The sequence below is a fragment of the Calliphora vicina genome, chromosome 1, assembly GCF_958450345.1.
Source record: "Calliphora vicina chromosome 1, idCalVici1.1, whole genome shotgun sequence".
NCBI lineage: Eukaryota > Metazoa > Arthropoda > Insecta > Diptera > Calliphoridae > Calliphora > Calliphora vicina.
Genome location: NC_088780.1, coordinates 54,914,424 through 54,928,732, shown reverse-complemented (window position 1 = coordinate 54,928,732; position 14,309 = coordinate 54,914,424). Strand labels below are relative to the sequence as shown.

The 14,309-nt window shown below is 32.9% G+C and overlaps 2 protein-coding genes across 5 annotated transcripts; both read right to left on the bottom strand.

Annotated features, from left to right (window-relative positions):
• Positions 1-2,937: 2,937 nt before the first annotated feature.
• On the bottom strand, positions 2,938-3,579 carry mRpL51 (mitochondrial ribosomal protein L51). The gene has a single exon (XM_065498567.1). The coding sequence runs from the start codon at positions 3,494-3,496 to the stop codon at positions 2,963-2,965; it is 534 nt and encodes a 177-aa protein (XP_065354639.1). The 5' UTR covers positions 3,497-3,579; the 3' UTR covers positions 2,938-2,962.
• Positions 3,580-5,920: 2,341 nt separating this feature from the next.
• On the bottom strand, positions 5,921-13,783 carry LOC135962246 (transcription elongation regulator 1). Of its 4 annotated transcripts, XM_065514073.1 has the most exons (9): positions 13,484-13,766; positions 11,731-13,403; positions 11,537-11,664; positions 11,256-11,464; positions 10,738-10,888; positions 7,582-8,013; positions 6,904-7,238; positions 6,493-6,825; positions 5,921-6,425 (listed from the first exon to the last, which is right to left on the bottom strand). In XM_065514073.1, exons 1-9 carry the CDS (start codon positions 13,678-13,680, stop codon positions 6,299-6,301), a joined length of 3,585 nt encoding a protein of 1,194 aa, XP_065370145.1. In that variant the 5' UTR covers positions 13,681-13,766; the 3' UTR covers positions 5,921-6,298. The 4 variants fall into 4 exon arrangements, 1 of the variants encoding a protein (XP_065370145.1); XR_010576633.1 differs by lacking the exons at positions 5,921-6,425; positions 6,493-6,825; positions 6,904-7,238; positions 7,582-8,013 and adding exons at positions 9,408-9,645; positions 9,804-10,437 and having other exon boundaries at positions 13,484-13,783; XR_010576634.1 differs by lacking the exons at positions 5,921-6,425; positions 6,493-6,825; positions 6,904-7,238; positions 7,582-8,013 and adding exons at positions 9,408-9,948; positions 10,107-10,437 and having other exon boundaries at positions 13,484-13,783.
• Between the last annotated feature and the right edge of the window lie 526 nt (positions 13,784-14,309).

Here is a 14,309-nt window from a genome sequence, read left to right as displayed (position 1 = left end):
CGCTCATTTGCTGCAACAACGTCATAACTCAAAATCCGGGTGTTTTGAACTGAGTAATACAAAGTAAGCGCCGTTCTTAGGTCGTTCATATAGCTTTATCAGTTTTAAAAGAAGTCAATTATTTTTTGTATGAGAGTTTTTTTTTTTTTTTTTGTTGTAAACGTCAAAATTAAAATTCATGTTTTCTCGTATATTTGACAAGTAAAAAATTGGGTTAAATACAGATTAGAAAGATAGTAATATCTACTATTTAAATCAGGTTTTATTTCTGAAATCGCATGATTTGTTGAAAAATTTATTTAAGAAATAGTAAAATGTCATAAAACATTCAAAGCCGTTTTTCTTGCAGCAAATGAGCGATATGTACATTTTTGAATTTTTTCCAAAATCAAAAACTTTTTTAAAAAAATAATTGTTCCTCGCTAGTGTTGTCCTGAATACGAAGATTTTCGCCATTTTACACGCACACAACCCGAATGTAAACAATAGAGAGTAAAAATACAAATATTTCAAAAATTATTCGAACAATTTTATGTAGAACTAGAATATAATCGAATAAATGTTATATATATTTAAATTTATTAAATTACTTAAAATTTTTCATAATTCCAAATTTAATGACAAATAACTAAAGACTAAAAAGTGACTTTCGGTCACTGTAGATGAGTGTTCCGATAGATCCTTCTATATCTATCTATATAAATAAAAATCAAACGTCGTTCGTTGGTAATTGCATCAGTTGAGAACGGCCGGACCGACATAGACAACATTTTTTTTTAAAATGTTGGTCATAGTCCAACTTATTTTCCTACGGAATCAAAAGTTGCCACGAACACTTTTTACGATTTATCCAAAGTCGGAAAACGGCTGCCCCTATTTAGCTAATTTTTTTCTTCCAATGTTCATAGTAATCCAATTTTTTTTCGATATATCCAAAATCGTAGGAAGCCTGGACCGATTTGGCAAAATTTTTTTGTTAATGTTCGCAAAAGTCCGAAAAAGTTTTTACAGAAATAAAAATTGTCCATTTGCAAAATACATCGATCTGTGATCACTCATATTTCAGACCAAAATTCTATAACTTATATAAAAACTCAAAATATCTTAAATCATTAATAATTGGCCAATAAGCGTTTAATCAAGAAAAGGAGCTCGATCTGTGATCACTCACATTTCTGAACAAAAATGGATTTTTTATATAAAAACTCAAAATATTTAAATTCGCAAATAACATGGCCAATAAGCGTTTAATCATGAAAAGGAGCTCGATCTGTGATTTTTTATATAAAAACTCAAAATATCTAAATTCGCTAATAACTTGGCCAATACTCGTTTAATCAAGAAAAGGAGCTCGATCTATGATCACTCATATTTCTCAACAAAAATCAATCAAAATATCTAAATTCACTAATAACTTGGCCAATAAGCGTTTAATCAAGAAAAGGAGCTCGATATGTGATCACTCACATTTCTGAACAAAAATCGATTTTTATATAAAAACTCAAAATATCTAAATTCGCTAATAACTTGGCCAATATGCATTTAATCAAGAAAAGGAGCTCGATCTGTGATCACTCATATGTCTGACAAAAAATCGATTTTTAATATAAAAACTCAAAATATGTAAATTCGCTAATAACTTGGCCAATAAGCGTTTAATCAAGAAAAGGAGCTCGATCTGTGATCACTCACATTTCTGAACAAAAATGGATTTTTTATATAAAAACTCAAAATATCTAAATTCGCTAATATCTTGACTAAGCGTTTAATCAAGAAAAGGAGCTCGATCTGTGATCACTCATATATCTGACCAAAAATCGATTTTTGATATATAAACACAAAATATCTAAATTCGCTAATAACTTGGCCAATAAGCGTTTAATCAAGAAAAGGAGATCGATCATATTTCTCAACAAAAATAGATTTTTTATATAAAAACTCAAAATATCTAAATTCGCTAATAACTTGGCCAATACTCGTTTAATCAAGAAAAGGAGCTCGATCTGAGATCACTCACATTTCTGAACAAAATTAGATTTTTTATATAAAAACTCAAAATATCTAAATTTGCTAATAACTTGGCCAATAAGCGTTTAATCAAGAAAAGGAGCTCGATCTGTGATCACTCATATTTCTCAACAAAAATATCTAAATTCACTAATAACTTGGCCAATAAGCGTTTAATCAAGAAAAGGAGCTCGATCTGTGATCAGTCACATTTCTGAACATCGATCATCGATCTGCTATCACTCATATGTCTAACAAAAAATCGACTTTTTATATCAAAACTCAAAAATCTAAATTAGCTAATAACTTGGCCAATAAGCTTTTAATCGAGAAAAGGAGCTCGATCTGTGATCAATCATATTTCTGAACAAAAACTCGATTTTTTATATAAAAGCTCAAAAATTCTAAATTCGCTAATAACTTGGCCAATAAGCTTTTAATCAAGAAAAGGAGCTCGATCTGTGATCACTCATATTTCAGACCAAAATTGTATTACTTATATAAAAACTCAAAATATGTACAATGATTTAAAGGTATTCTGTTGTTGCAAGACATTACAAACCGCTTCTCACAAATCGAACACAAGCATTGTTTTAATTTGGACAGGACAACGTCTGTCGGGTCAGCTTGTTTCGAATAAAAATTTGGCTATCTAATGTTTTTATTTGAATTTCAAAGTACTATAATGTTAGATTTATTATTGGTTTTTTCTCTCCTAAACAATTTGGTTTTTGCAGATAGCCCTTTTAATTTTGTAATAATTATGTACTCATGTTTATAATGTTACCCAAAAATATACCAATCTTTACAGCAGCTCTGCGTGTATTAATAGAAAAAGTAAACCAATTCTTATTCGATTTTGAAGTAACAAGAAAATTTCAATTTATTCACACTAAATCATGCATAGCATTAATACAAACTCCAATAAACTACATACAAAATAAAATATTCCCATTTATTGTTTAGAATAACCAGTTTTTGTTTTACGGTTCAAAAACTTGTACAAATATAAAATACGTTTTTGTAAATGTTTCCATTTGGTGGGCCGCGCAACTGGGAACACGGTTTTCGAGAGCATCTTACGTTTTCGTAACAAAACTTGGTATTCATTGCCGGACACACCACGCAACCAAGATGGTACTGAATACAAGACTTTTGTAGGATGTAGACGATCATTGCCCAAAATATCAATGTAATCATTTTGACCAAACAATGCACGTTTCGTAGTCCATGCATTTTTGGGACGATAATCTGGCATGGGCAACTTTTGGCCATTATCCATATGTGGCAATAATCCCTTTTGTAAGAGATGATCATTGTAGCCATAACGCCGCAATAAAGGTCCTCGTGCTTTCTTTTCCTCGTATGAGAGCTGTCTTGCGGGCATGAGGATGCCGGTGGCGCAAGGTGTAAGACTGGTTGTTGTCGATTTACATATTTTGGTTATACTATTGAGTGTAGTTCTAAGTGTATTCGTTAGCAAGGACATATTTGGGATTAATTTTAATTGATAAACTTTACAGAATAATTAGATAATTGCAACAATTCCTCCACACCAAAAAAAAAACACTGAATGTGAAAAACGTAAAACCATTCACAATAGAGCTTAACACAGCTGATGACTTAAAGGTGTTCAGTTGACAATGGGAAATAGCGAAATTAATAAACACGAATAATCACAATGAAAATAACATAAAATAATTCACAATAATAAATTAAATCTATGTCAAGGAGTATTTAACAAGGTGACAGCCAAGTAGTATTTAACAAGGTGACAGCAGTGGCGAATTGAAATAAATACAGGCGAATTCACTTATTTTTTATATATAGAGTTTGACATACGGGCGTACGGGCGAATATTTTTTATATATGTAGTTTGACATTTGTGCGTGCTATTTCTATAATCAGCTGCGCTGCCGATGGCACCAAGGTGCATTTAATAAGGTGCCATCGGCAGCACAGCTGATTATAGAAATAGCTCGTACAAATGTCAAACTGCATATATAAAAAATATTCGCCCGTACGTCCGTATGTCAAACTCTATATATAAAAAATAAGTGAATTCGCCTGTATTTATTTCAATTCGCCACTGCTGTCACCTTGTTAAATACGCCTTGGATGGCACCTTATTAAATGCACCTAGGTGACAGCAGTGGCGAATTGAAATAAATACAGGCGAATTCACTTATTTTTTATATATAGAGTTTGACATACGGGCGTACGGGCGAATATTTTTTATATATGTAGTTTGACATTTGTGCGTGCTATTTCTATAATCAGCTGCGCTGCCGATGGCACCTTATTAAATGCACCTTGATCTATGTTGAATTTTTTAGTTTGTTGGTATTGCTCAAGGCGAATCTATAGAAGGTGACGACAGAAGAACAGCTGATTATTTTTTTTATTCAGTTGTTTAGACAAGTGAACTGTCAATTCACTTGTGTTTGTTGTGGCGAAAAATACAACAAACCCAAAAGCAAAAACAACCACAGGCAACTTTGACAGTTCACTTATCTTTTTACAAAAACAAAATACCTGTTGTTTTTGTATATGTTGTATTTGTTGTAGTTCTGTCGTCACCTTCTATAAATTCGCCTTGGTCAAGGCAAATTTATTTACAGGTATACCCAATTCTACAACAAATACAACTTTACCAAAAACAACATGTACTTTGTTTTTGTAAAATTATTTGCTAGCTGTCAAACAGCTAAACAACAGCAGACTGCAAAAATCAAAAACAAGGGTGAAAATAAATAAATATGTGAAATTTACTTTCAATAAGTACTCCATTCACTTTTATATTATCAATTATTCACTTTTCTACTATTTTATATTTTTTATTAAAAGAAACAAAAACGTTAATTTAAATTAATCAAGAAATGTAAACAAACTTTGACAGCTAGAAGTGAAAAAACAAATCGAGCAAAAAATAGTCAGCTGGCTTTTTGACGTCACCTTATTAGATACGCCTTGGCCTTGGTATTGCTCAAGGCGTATTTAACAAGGTGACAGCAGTGGCGAATTGAAATAAATACAGGCAAATTCACTTATTTTTTATATATAGAGTTTGACATACGGACGTACGGGCGAATATTTTTTATATATGTAGTTTGACATTTGTACGTGCTATTTCTATAATCAGCTGTGCTGCCGATAGCACCTTATTAAATGCACCTTGGTATTGCTTTAAAAATATTTTAAATAGGTACGAAATTAAAAATATGTTAATTTCAGTCATTTCCAATCTTTTGTTATTTTATTTCAAATAAATTTGTTTTTTAAACCACTATTTTTTATAACACTTGTTTGTATATACAAATACACGTTTGTAATTCACAACTTATAATTCTCTACTTAACCATGCTTCAAATTAGAATGACTCGTTAATGTTCTCACGGACACCTTATATAATCAGCATTACCATCCAGATGTTTCTAGCACCATCTATCGATGCTTACTTTTTATAATCTAGATTCTAGGAGTGTTTGTTTCTTTTCAGTTTCTCTCAGCCCTTACCCTAAAATGTTATCTAATAAATCACTCTCTCAGTGATATATCACAAAAAAATATTTTTAAATGGCTGCGAATAAGATTTTACCATTGAAATGAAAGTGGACTCGTTATTTTCTTTTCTTGCACAATTCAACATACATATTTACATATCGAAATTCGACCACTTTTAAAACGCTTTTTACCACTTTTATGGAAATAATTTAAAAACAATTTTTTATATTGTGCATATCTAGAGAAAATAATCTTTTACTCCATATACATATGTTTCATCAACATTGGTGGACAATAACATACTTACAAGTGTACCATAAAAAAACATGTGTCCTATTTATAATAAGATATTTTGATCAAATTCATAAGTCGTATTGAATGCACATATAATTCATAAAATAAAAAACGATTTCTTAAAAGTTACCAAATTTTTAAAATTAGTTTATTTAAAATTTTATTTAAATCAAAACATTTGTGAAATGTTATTTTATTTATGTTATATATGTATTATAGTTAATTAGATATAAATTTCCATACTGTTTAAAAAAAAATATTATTTATAAATCCATTATATCTATAAATTTAGCCAGAAATAAAAACAAAGTTAATTATTTATGCCCTAGCATTATCATTGTCACAATAATAATTTATTCTTAATTTTGGTATGATTTTTTAAAGACGATAAAAAATACATTGCAAGCTATGCATAGAGGTGACTGAGAAAATGTAAATAGATATAAAAGGATAACTATTGCGTTTTTATTTATTACACATTTGCTAACGCTTTTTATTTGGTGCGGCGTGTAGCATCTGAGGCCGTAGGTGGTGGGGGTGGTCCACGTTTGTGTAATTCCTCTAAATAGTTGACGACAATAGCGGTACGTTCTTCAGCTAAATGTTCTATTATTAAATATCTGCAATAGAATTTATATTTAGAAAACGTTTTCTCTAGGATATGAGAGTTAATTTAAAATAATGTACCTTTTGTCCATTTTTAAAATATCCTGTATCTCTTTTAGATGATTTGGATTTTCTTTGACTAGTTCATGACTTTTGTGTGTTATAAGTTTACATTCTTTAAGCAATTCCTTGAGGGCACCTTTGGCGGCCAAAGTTTTGTCTACTATATAATCCCTAAACTCACGTTCACATTTTTCCGAATTATTATATTTCAAATAACGTGGGTCCTCTTTGATGAGTTTCTTAATGTCTTTCCAAGAACTAGTCAATTCCAATGTGGTGATCTCATCTAACATTTCACGGAATTTTTCACGCTTTTTCTTCATTAAATTATCGATATGTTCGTTGAATATTCTATTTTGATTTGAAGTTAAAAAGAAAAAATAATTTCATTATAATTAATATGTATTTATAATAAAAGGTTAAATATACCTTTCACGTTCATCGCGATCAAGATATTCAACCAATTCCCAACGATGATCTTTACGCAATTGACGCTTGACTTCCTTCCAGGTGAGATCGGCATTACGTACTAAATCAGTAAGTAAGGCATTGAAATGACCTACTGCCTCTTCACGCTTGTGTAGTTCACGTTCCTTATCACGATCACGCAAATGTCCAGCCAATGTCCGGTGCACTTCTTTCTCTCGCTCGCGTATGCTCTGTTCGGCTCTCAACTGGCGCTCGCGTTCTTTTTGTAGACGTTCAGCTTCTTGTTCCTGTTCGCTGGCCGAATGCTCTTCCTCGGTAGGCTGTTCTCCTTCTTCCTGCAAATTCACAGCAATTAGAAAATAAATTTAAAAAAATCACACTTAGGCCGGTTAATTTATCAAAATTTTAAACATAGTTAAGGCATAATCAATGTTTAAATATATTTTTTCCATACAAAAAAAATATTTAAACATTGATTAAGCTTAACTATATTAAAAATTTTGATAAGTTACCCGGGCTTAGCAATAATAAAACTGAAGGTCACACGAATATTAATAAATTTTTAAGCTGATATTCATAATAAAATGTTTCTTTTATCTAAGGATATAAATTTCGTTATGAATACTAGGTATTATTTATTTATAGAAATTATATTTGCCTTTTTTACTTTAAACTTACGTAATCATCATCTATTTTCTTTTTATCGTCTTTATCTTTGCTGCTCTTGTCCTTGTCCTTATCTCTATCTCTGTCTCTCCTGTCCTTATCCTTCTCTTTGTTATCCTTATCCTTGCCATCTCTATCCGAACGATCCTTGTCACGACTACGGCTGCGATCTCGCCGATCTTTATCACGACGATCATTTTTACGCTCCGATTTCCTTTCCATCTCTTCACGCTCCCTATCTTTTTTACGATCTCTCTCCTTACGCCTCTTCTCATCCTTCTGCAGACGCATATAATCATGGAAGTAATCCTCCCGGTACATGGAATTCTCTACAGCACGATAACGTGAATCCGACTCAAACTTCTTCTTGACGTCATGCCAGCGACAATGACGATCCAATGAATCTCCGCGTTCACGCAACATTTCTATAAAATCTTTGCGTATCTGTTTGATGGAGCAACCAATTATGGTATCCAGCACAAAGACAAATCGAAATAGAAGGGAGAGAAAGAGAACAAATACGACACTTTTAGTTTTTTTCAAATGAAATAATAGAATTTTTGCGAAATATCAAGTCTTAGTTGCCTATAAAATCTTAAAAACTACCTTAGTACTTAGAAAGAGCTTAAATATATTAATTACGTTTGTTGGAGCTGAAAAAGAAGTTGCATTAATTAGTTTACAATTAAAATGAATCTAAAAATTGACTTAATATGTATAAGTAGTAAATAAATATAAGATTTGTGTACGCCAGGTAAACAAGTTTTACAAGTATATTTTTCAAACGGAAGGACGGACAGACGTACACAATAATAAATAAAAAGTGACAAAATAATAGAAAATGAAGTGTGCATGTAAATAATATTTAATATAATTGTAAACTAAAATCAAAAAATAGTTGCTTTATATACCGATTAATTCATCATAACCCAGGCCAAACGTCTGAACATAAAATTTGTTTGGGGTTATTGCGTATTTCGATTCCAAATGAAATCATTCGAAAATGGTAAATTGTATTTGTGCAAAATCATAGCAAAATACATTACTTTTTTCTCTTTTCTAAGATAGAGGGTTTTGAATACTGTAGCGTATAGGTTATAAAAATAGAAATTATTTTGTATTTTTTTTTTTTTGATTTTAACCTATTAATTGAATAATTGATATTCAAATAATAGATCAACCACTGGAGTATATTCAACACAAGAGTATACTTAAGAAAACAATTAAAAAAATCCAGATTTTTACCCATTTTCTATAAAGTGTTTCTGGTAGATCTTTGTATTAACATTTATTTACCCGATATATGAATATAGGATTCATAATAGTAAGTTATTTGACGTGCTCCGGAAAGTTGATTTCAACATACAGAGATACAGACGGACTCCTATATTTTTTATGGAAATTCAAATTAAAATTTTAGAAATGAAGAACGGAATGGCAATCTTTTAAATGCTACTCATTGTGGAGGATATATAAAAAACATGACAATTAAAAATTTGACACATTATTCATGTTTCTTATAAATGAATGAACCAGTCAGCTTTTTTTTACACATTTATTCTTGGTTTAAGTAAAAAAGTTCATTCAAAGATATTCTGGTAATATTTGATTGATACTTCCTAAAATTGGGCTCATATTTAACTGGGAAAATAAAAGGGATTGAATTGAATGACATCTTTTCATGCTTCTAATAGTGCAAGAAAACTAAATGGAGTGAAGTTGCAAAAAAAAATCACAGATTAAATATTATTTACACGCAAACACACGAAATATATGCTGGAAAAGATGTTTATAAATATTAGTTGTTTTAAACATAAATATTTATTATGTTTTCATACTGTTTTGTTTTGAGAATCAATCAATCAATCGTACAGCAAAATGGCAGCTTCGCAACGCAAACGACAATTGGAACAATCTGGCAAACAGGAAATTAAAGCAGCAGCTATCAAACCAAATTACAAGAAAACAGTACAAACAATGGCACAACATAGAGATAAATCCATGATGTTGATGATTTCTGCCTCCATCTATTCATCTTTGACTGAAGGTATGTATTTCCGAAATCCATTATTTGGCCTAACAGAGGGGGGTAAATCACCAACGATATAAATCAGCATAGTTTTTTGTGTTTTTTTTTTTTATTATTTATTTGTTTTTATATTGATCAACATTCAACTGATTCTTTTAGAATATTATTTTTTTAGGTTTTTTTTTGATTTCATTGGATAACTCACCACACTCGCTGTGGAAAATTAAGGCTCTAAGGTTAATGTTTTTTAGTGGTAAACAGGTTGGTTGTTCTCTCGGCTACGGCTCGTAATACCAAATACCATACATTGCTGACAACTTCCAAGTCCTCGGTTTCTTCTCAAAACACTGCTACGTTTTGAAATTTTGGTGGGTTGAACGTTCAGTAGGTTGGATGGTTGGTTGATTCAGTTGATTGTTTGTGTAAAAAAAATGTTTGGTAACAAAAAAAATGTTTTTGCTAAACAAGATTTGGTAAAAGGTTTACTGAAGCGATTTAACGCACTTACTCTATCCCATGTGTTTAAGTTTGTTTGCTTATCTTTCTATCATTTAAATTTGGTCTGTTTCTTTAAATGACCACCATCAATCAATTAGAATTTGGGGGTTGCTCTTACACACCCACATCAATATTCTCATATACACTCACACGGAAAAAGAGAAAAAGCAGAGGAAGTTGTAAGTAATTGCCTTTTAATCACATCCATTTTATTAGTTTCAATACCTTATGTCAATTCATTATATATGTATGTACATTATTGTATGTGGCAATAAAATGTAACAACCAACACACACTCTCACACACAAAGTGTTTGGATATTGTGATAGAAAGGCTGAAATCTATACAAATTTTATAGTTTTTCTTGTGGGTTGAAAATTAAATAGTCATAAGTAAAATATATTATAATATATAAATTTAGTTAATAATTGTTTTCTAAATTTTTTGATAAACTTTAGTTTGTTGTACATTTATATTTAGAAAAAACAAGAATATATAAATATTGTAAATTTATGTAAGTAAATACACAAAACCACTGTTGAATATTATTATTATTATTATTTATTGTTTGTAATACGTAATATTGAAAATGGAAATAAGGACTGAGTTACAATCCTGTTATGAAAAAATGTTACACATACCTGTTCTTTCTTTTGTTGCTTTTCTTCTTTCTCTCGTCGCCTTACATCCAAGAGGTATTCATTGAAGAGCGATTCTCGTTCGCGAACCTTTTCAATTGCCTTGTAACGTTCATCTTTACCAAAACGTTGACAAAAATCACTAAACGACGATCTGAAAAAGAAACAATTAAACGAATTCATTAAAAAATTGAATTTAAAATAATTACACATACTGCTCATTGTATTTATCCAAAAATACAATTTGGTAAGAATAATTTTCTCTCATTTAATTATTTTTATATCTAGTTATAAACGAAAATATTAAAAATATGCATTTTGAAGAGCATCAAAAAATAGGGCCAACAGAAATCAAATGAGTGGAAATGATTCTTAGCTGAACAAAGCTAAAGTACAACGAGTACTTTAATCAATAGTACCAATCAATACTATTTGTATTTTTGGATAAATAGAACGATTAGTATCTGATCCTATAATTTTTATCAATTATAACATATCAGAGACTCAAAAAAAAAACTTACTTTCCATGCAGCTTGGCATCCTCCAAAAGTTTGCGAAAATCATCTCGTTTTTGCCTCATTTTGTTTCGTTTTTCCTTGCGCTCCTCCTCGGCCCGATCCTTGACGTATTTTTCAAATACTTGTTTGCGCTCCTTAGATGTCAGCAATAGATAACGGGGATCGAATACAATTTTATGTAGTTCTTTTTCCCATGTGCTAAAAGCAGACACCTGAAAATGTAAAATAGATATTATTCAATTAGATTAATCTTTATCAAAATGTAGATAAATTAAAATACATACATCTTTTTCACGTAACATTTCTTTAAACTGTTTAACACGGGTTTCCAGTGGCACTAAGGCACGTTCTTTAGCGGCTCTTACCTCAGCCTCAATAGCAGCTTCACTGGCATCTGCCTTTTTGGATTTGGCTTTAAAGAAGGGAACACATACATTAATATTTGGTTGTATTTCCAACGAATAGTTTTAAAACTTACTCAAACGTGTTTTCTTAGCGGGAACTTCTTCAACATCTGATTCGGATTCTGTTCTTATTTTAATAACCCCGTCATCGTCGTCATCCTCTTGCATGTCATCATCACTTTCTGGTTTCGGTTGATTTGAAACAGGAGCCGGCTTTTCTCTTTCACTTTCCACCTTGTCTGCTTTAGAAGCCATTACTCCTTTAAGTTGTTCCGGTGGATTGTTTATAGCTTTGTCGACTTCTTCGCGTTCAAGTAATTCTTCTGGGCGCTCCCAAACGGAAGTGCGTGTAGAGGGATTGTAGAAGAAAACGCGTGCATCACCGGTCCAGACAACGCACCAAGGTGTCCCAGGTATTGGTGTACTAGAGATGGGCCTTGATTTGTCTATCGGTTTAGTTGCAGCAGTGGTTGCTTTCTTATGTTCATCGTCTTTTTTGCGCTTTTCGTCGGCGATTTTCTTGGCTTCTTTTTCCATTGCTGATGTTTTGGACAAATCGTTCATAGGTTTAATACCAGCGGCGGCAGCTGCTGCTGCAGCTGCTTGGGCATAAGCTATGGCAGGATCAGCGGAGAAGGCGGGATTTGGTGTCTGCATGTGCATTAGTGGATTGGCCATCATGTGAGGTGGTATTCCCGACACTAAACCTGGCGTGGGAGGTGCTGCAGCTGTTGGTTGCGGTGTAGCTCCATGAGCGGCCATTCGCGCAGCTTCCATATCGCGCAATGCTTGAGGTTTTTCCCAAACACTTTCGCCTCTAGCGGCATGATAATAATACGGACGACCATCTGGAGCTCTGTGTTCAGACCATTCAGCAGCTCGTGCAATAACAGCAGGATCAATAACGCCCGGTTTAATTATGAGGTTTTTAGCCGGCTTTTCTTGAGCAGCAGCCGGTGGATGCATGTGCTGATTCCAATGCATAGCCGCCCATGGCCCAGCAGCTGGACCACCGGGAGCACCTGGGAAACCGCCACCATACCCTGGAGGAGGCATACCAAAAGGAGGTTGATTAAAATTTGGTGGATGCATACCAGGGCCAAAGAATGGTGGCGGCTGTTGATGTAATCCTGGTGGATGCTGGTGTTGTTGTCCTGGCGGCATACCAGTAGGTGCCAAATTGGGTGGTGGTTGGGATAATGATTGTTGACCGGGAGGTGGTTGAGACATCATTCCTGGAGGAGGCTGGGAGGTAATTGTTTTTTCAGGAATAGCAGCTGCACCATCTGGCTTGTCCTTGCCTGCTTCTTCGGTACTACCATTGACTATGTTGACCCCACCTGCGGTAGGTTGACTTCCCTGCACCGGTTGTTGTTGATGTTGCTGCATTTGTTGTTGTTTTTTATTCATTTCTTCAATTTCCGCTTGTGTCATAACCTTAATGTTTGGTCCCTCCGGTTTTGTCCAAGTAGTTTCTCTGGTTAATGCGTGATAATAGTACGATTTTCCGTCTTCCGTTTTTGTCTCTACCCATAATTCTAATTGGGGCCCACCAGGCGGTGGTGCGCCACCCGTATGTGCAGAATTATTTTGTGAGTTTGCTTCAAAAGGACGAGTGCCAAAATTTGTAGCCCCTCCTCTACCTCCACCACGGTTAAAATGCATTATAAGACCACCCCGACCTCTAAATGATCCAGGAGGTCCACCGCCATGGCCAGCAAACGGCACAGCATTTTGGGCAGGTGCCCTAACACATGATGCAAAAGATTCAATTACTCTACGTGCTTATGACTATTAAAACGAAAAATAACCTAAAATCTAACTTACCAAGATTCTTTATTAGTGGCTACTTCAGCTGCGGCTGTATCTGGCAAATTTTCATTTGCGTTACCATTAATGGCGTTGTTAACTGTCGGTGCAGACTTTACTGCAGCGTCATTTTCGGCCTCGGCAATTACCTCAATATTAACAATTTCTATAGGTTTTGCACTTATATTTCTGCTCACATCAGTAGCAACCTCCATTGTGAGTTAGTTTCTATTATTTCTTGCAATTATTACTTTATTTAAACAAATTTTCACACTGCATATAGAAAGAAAAAGTATGTAGTCGATTTTTCCTCACCATGGAAATGTCAAACAAACGAAGAAAAAAAGATGGTGTCAAAATAACTGAAGAAAACAAACAGACCTTTTTGCAATCTTTTTTTTTACAGAGTTGCAATAAAAGTACTATTTATGTAAACATGAGATCTCGCGTCATGAAATAAAAGCATGACAAAAATATTGCTTTACCCCCTGTCTCCACGTAGCAATATTTATTGCTAAGCTCAAGCAATAACGTCGGCAGAACAACAGCAGAGTGATTGCTGATTGCTTTAGGTGGAGAAAACGTTCGTCACAAATACAAAATTTTCAACGCGAGAAGTTCTATGAAAAACTTTTGTGTATTTTGCTTATATTTTGTATTGCATGATTTTTTTCACTAATTTCTTTGATTTTTTACTTTTGGTACTTAAATAAATTAAATATGTATAAATTAATCGCACCGAATCATAGAAAGAAGAAATTTTACATTAATGATAACTGAACTGACAGCTTATTGCTTAGCAATAATTGCTCAGGCAATCAGTAGAGCAATCATTGCGCAATGG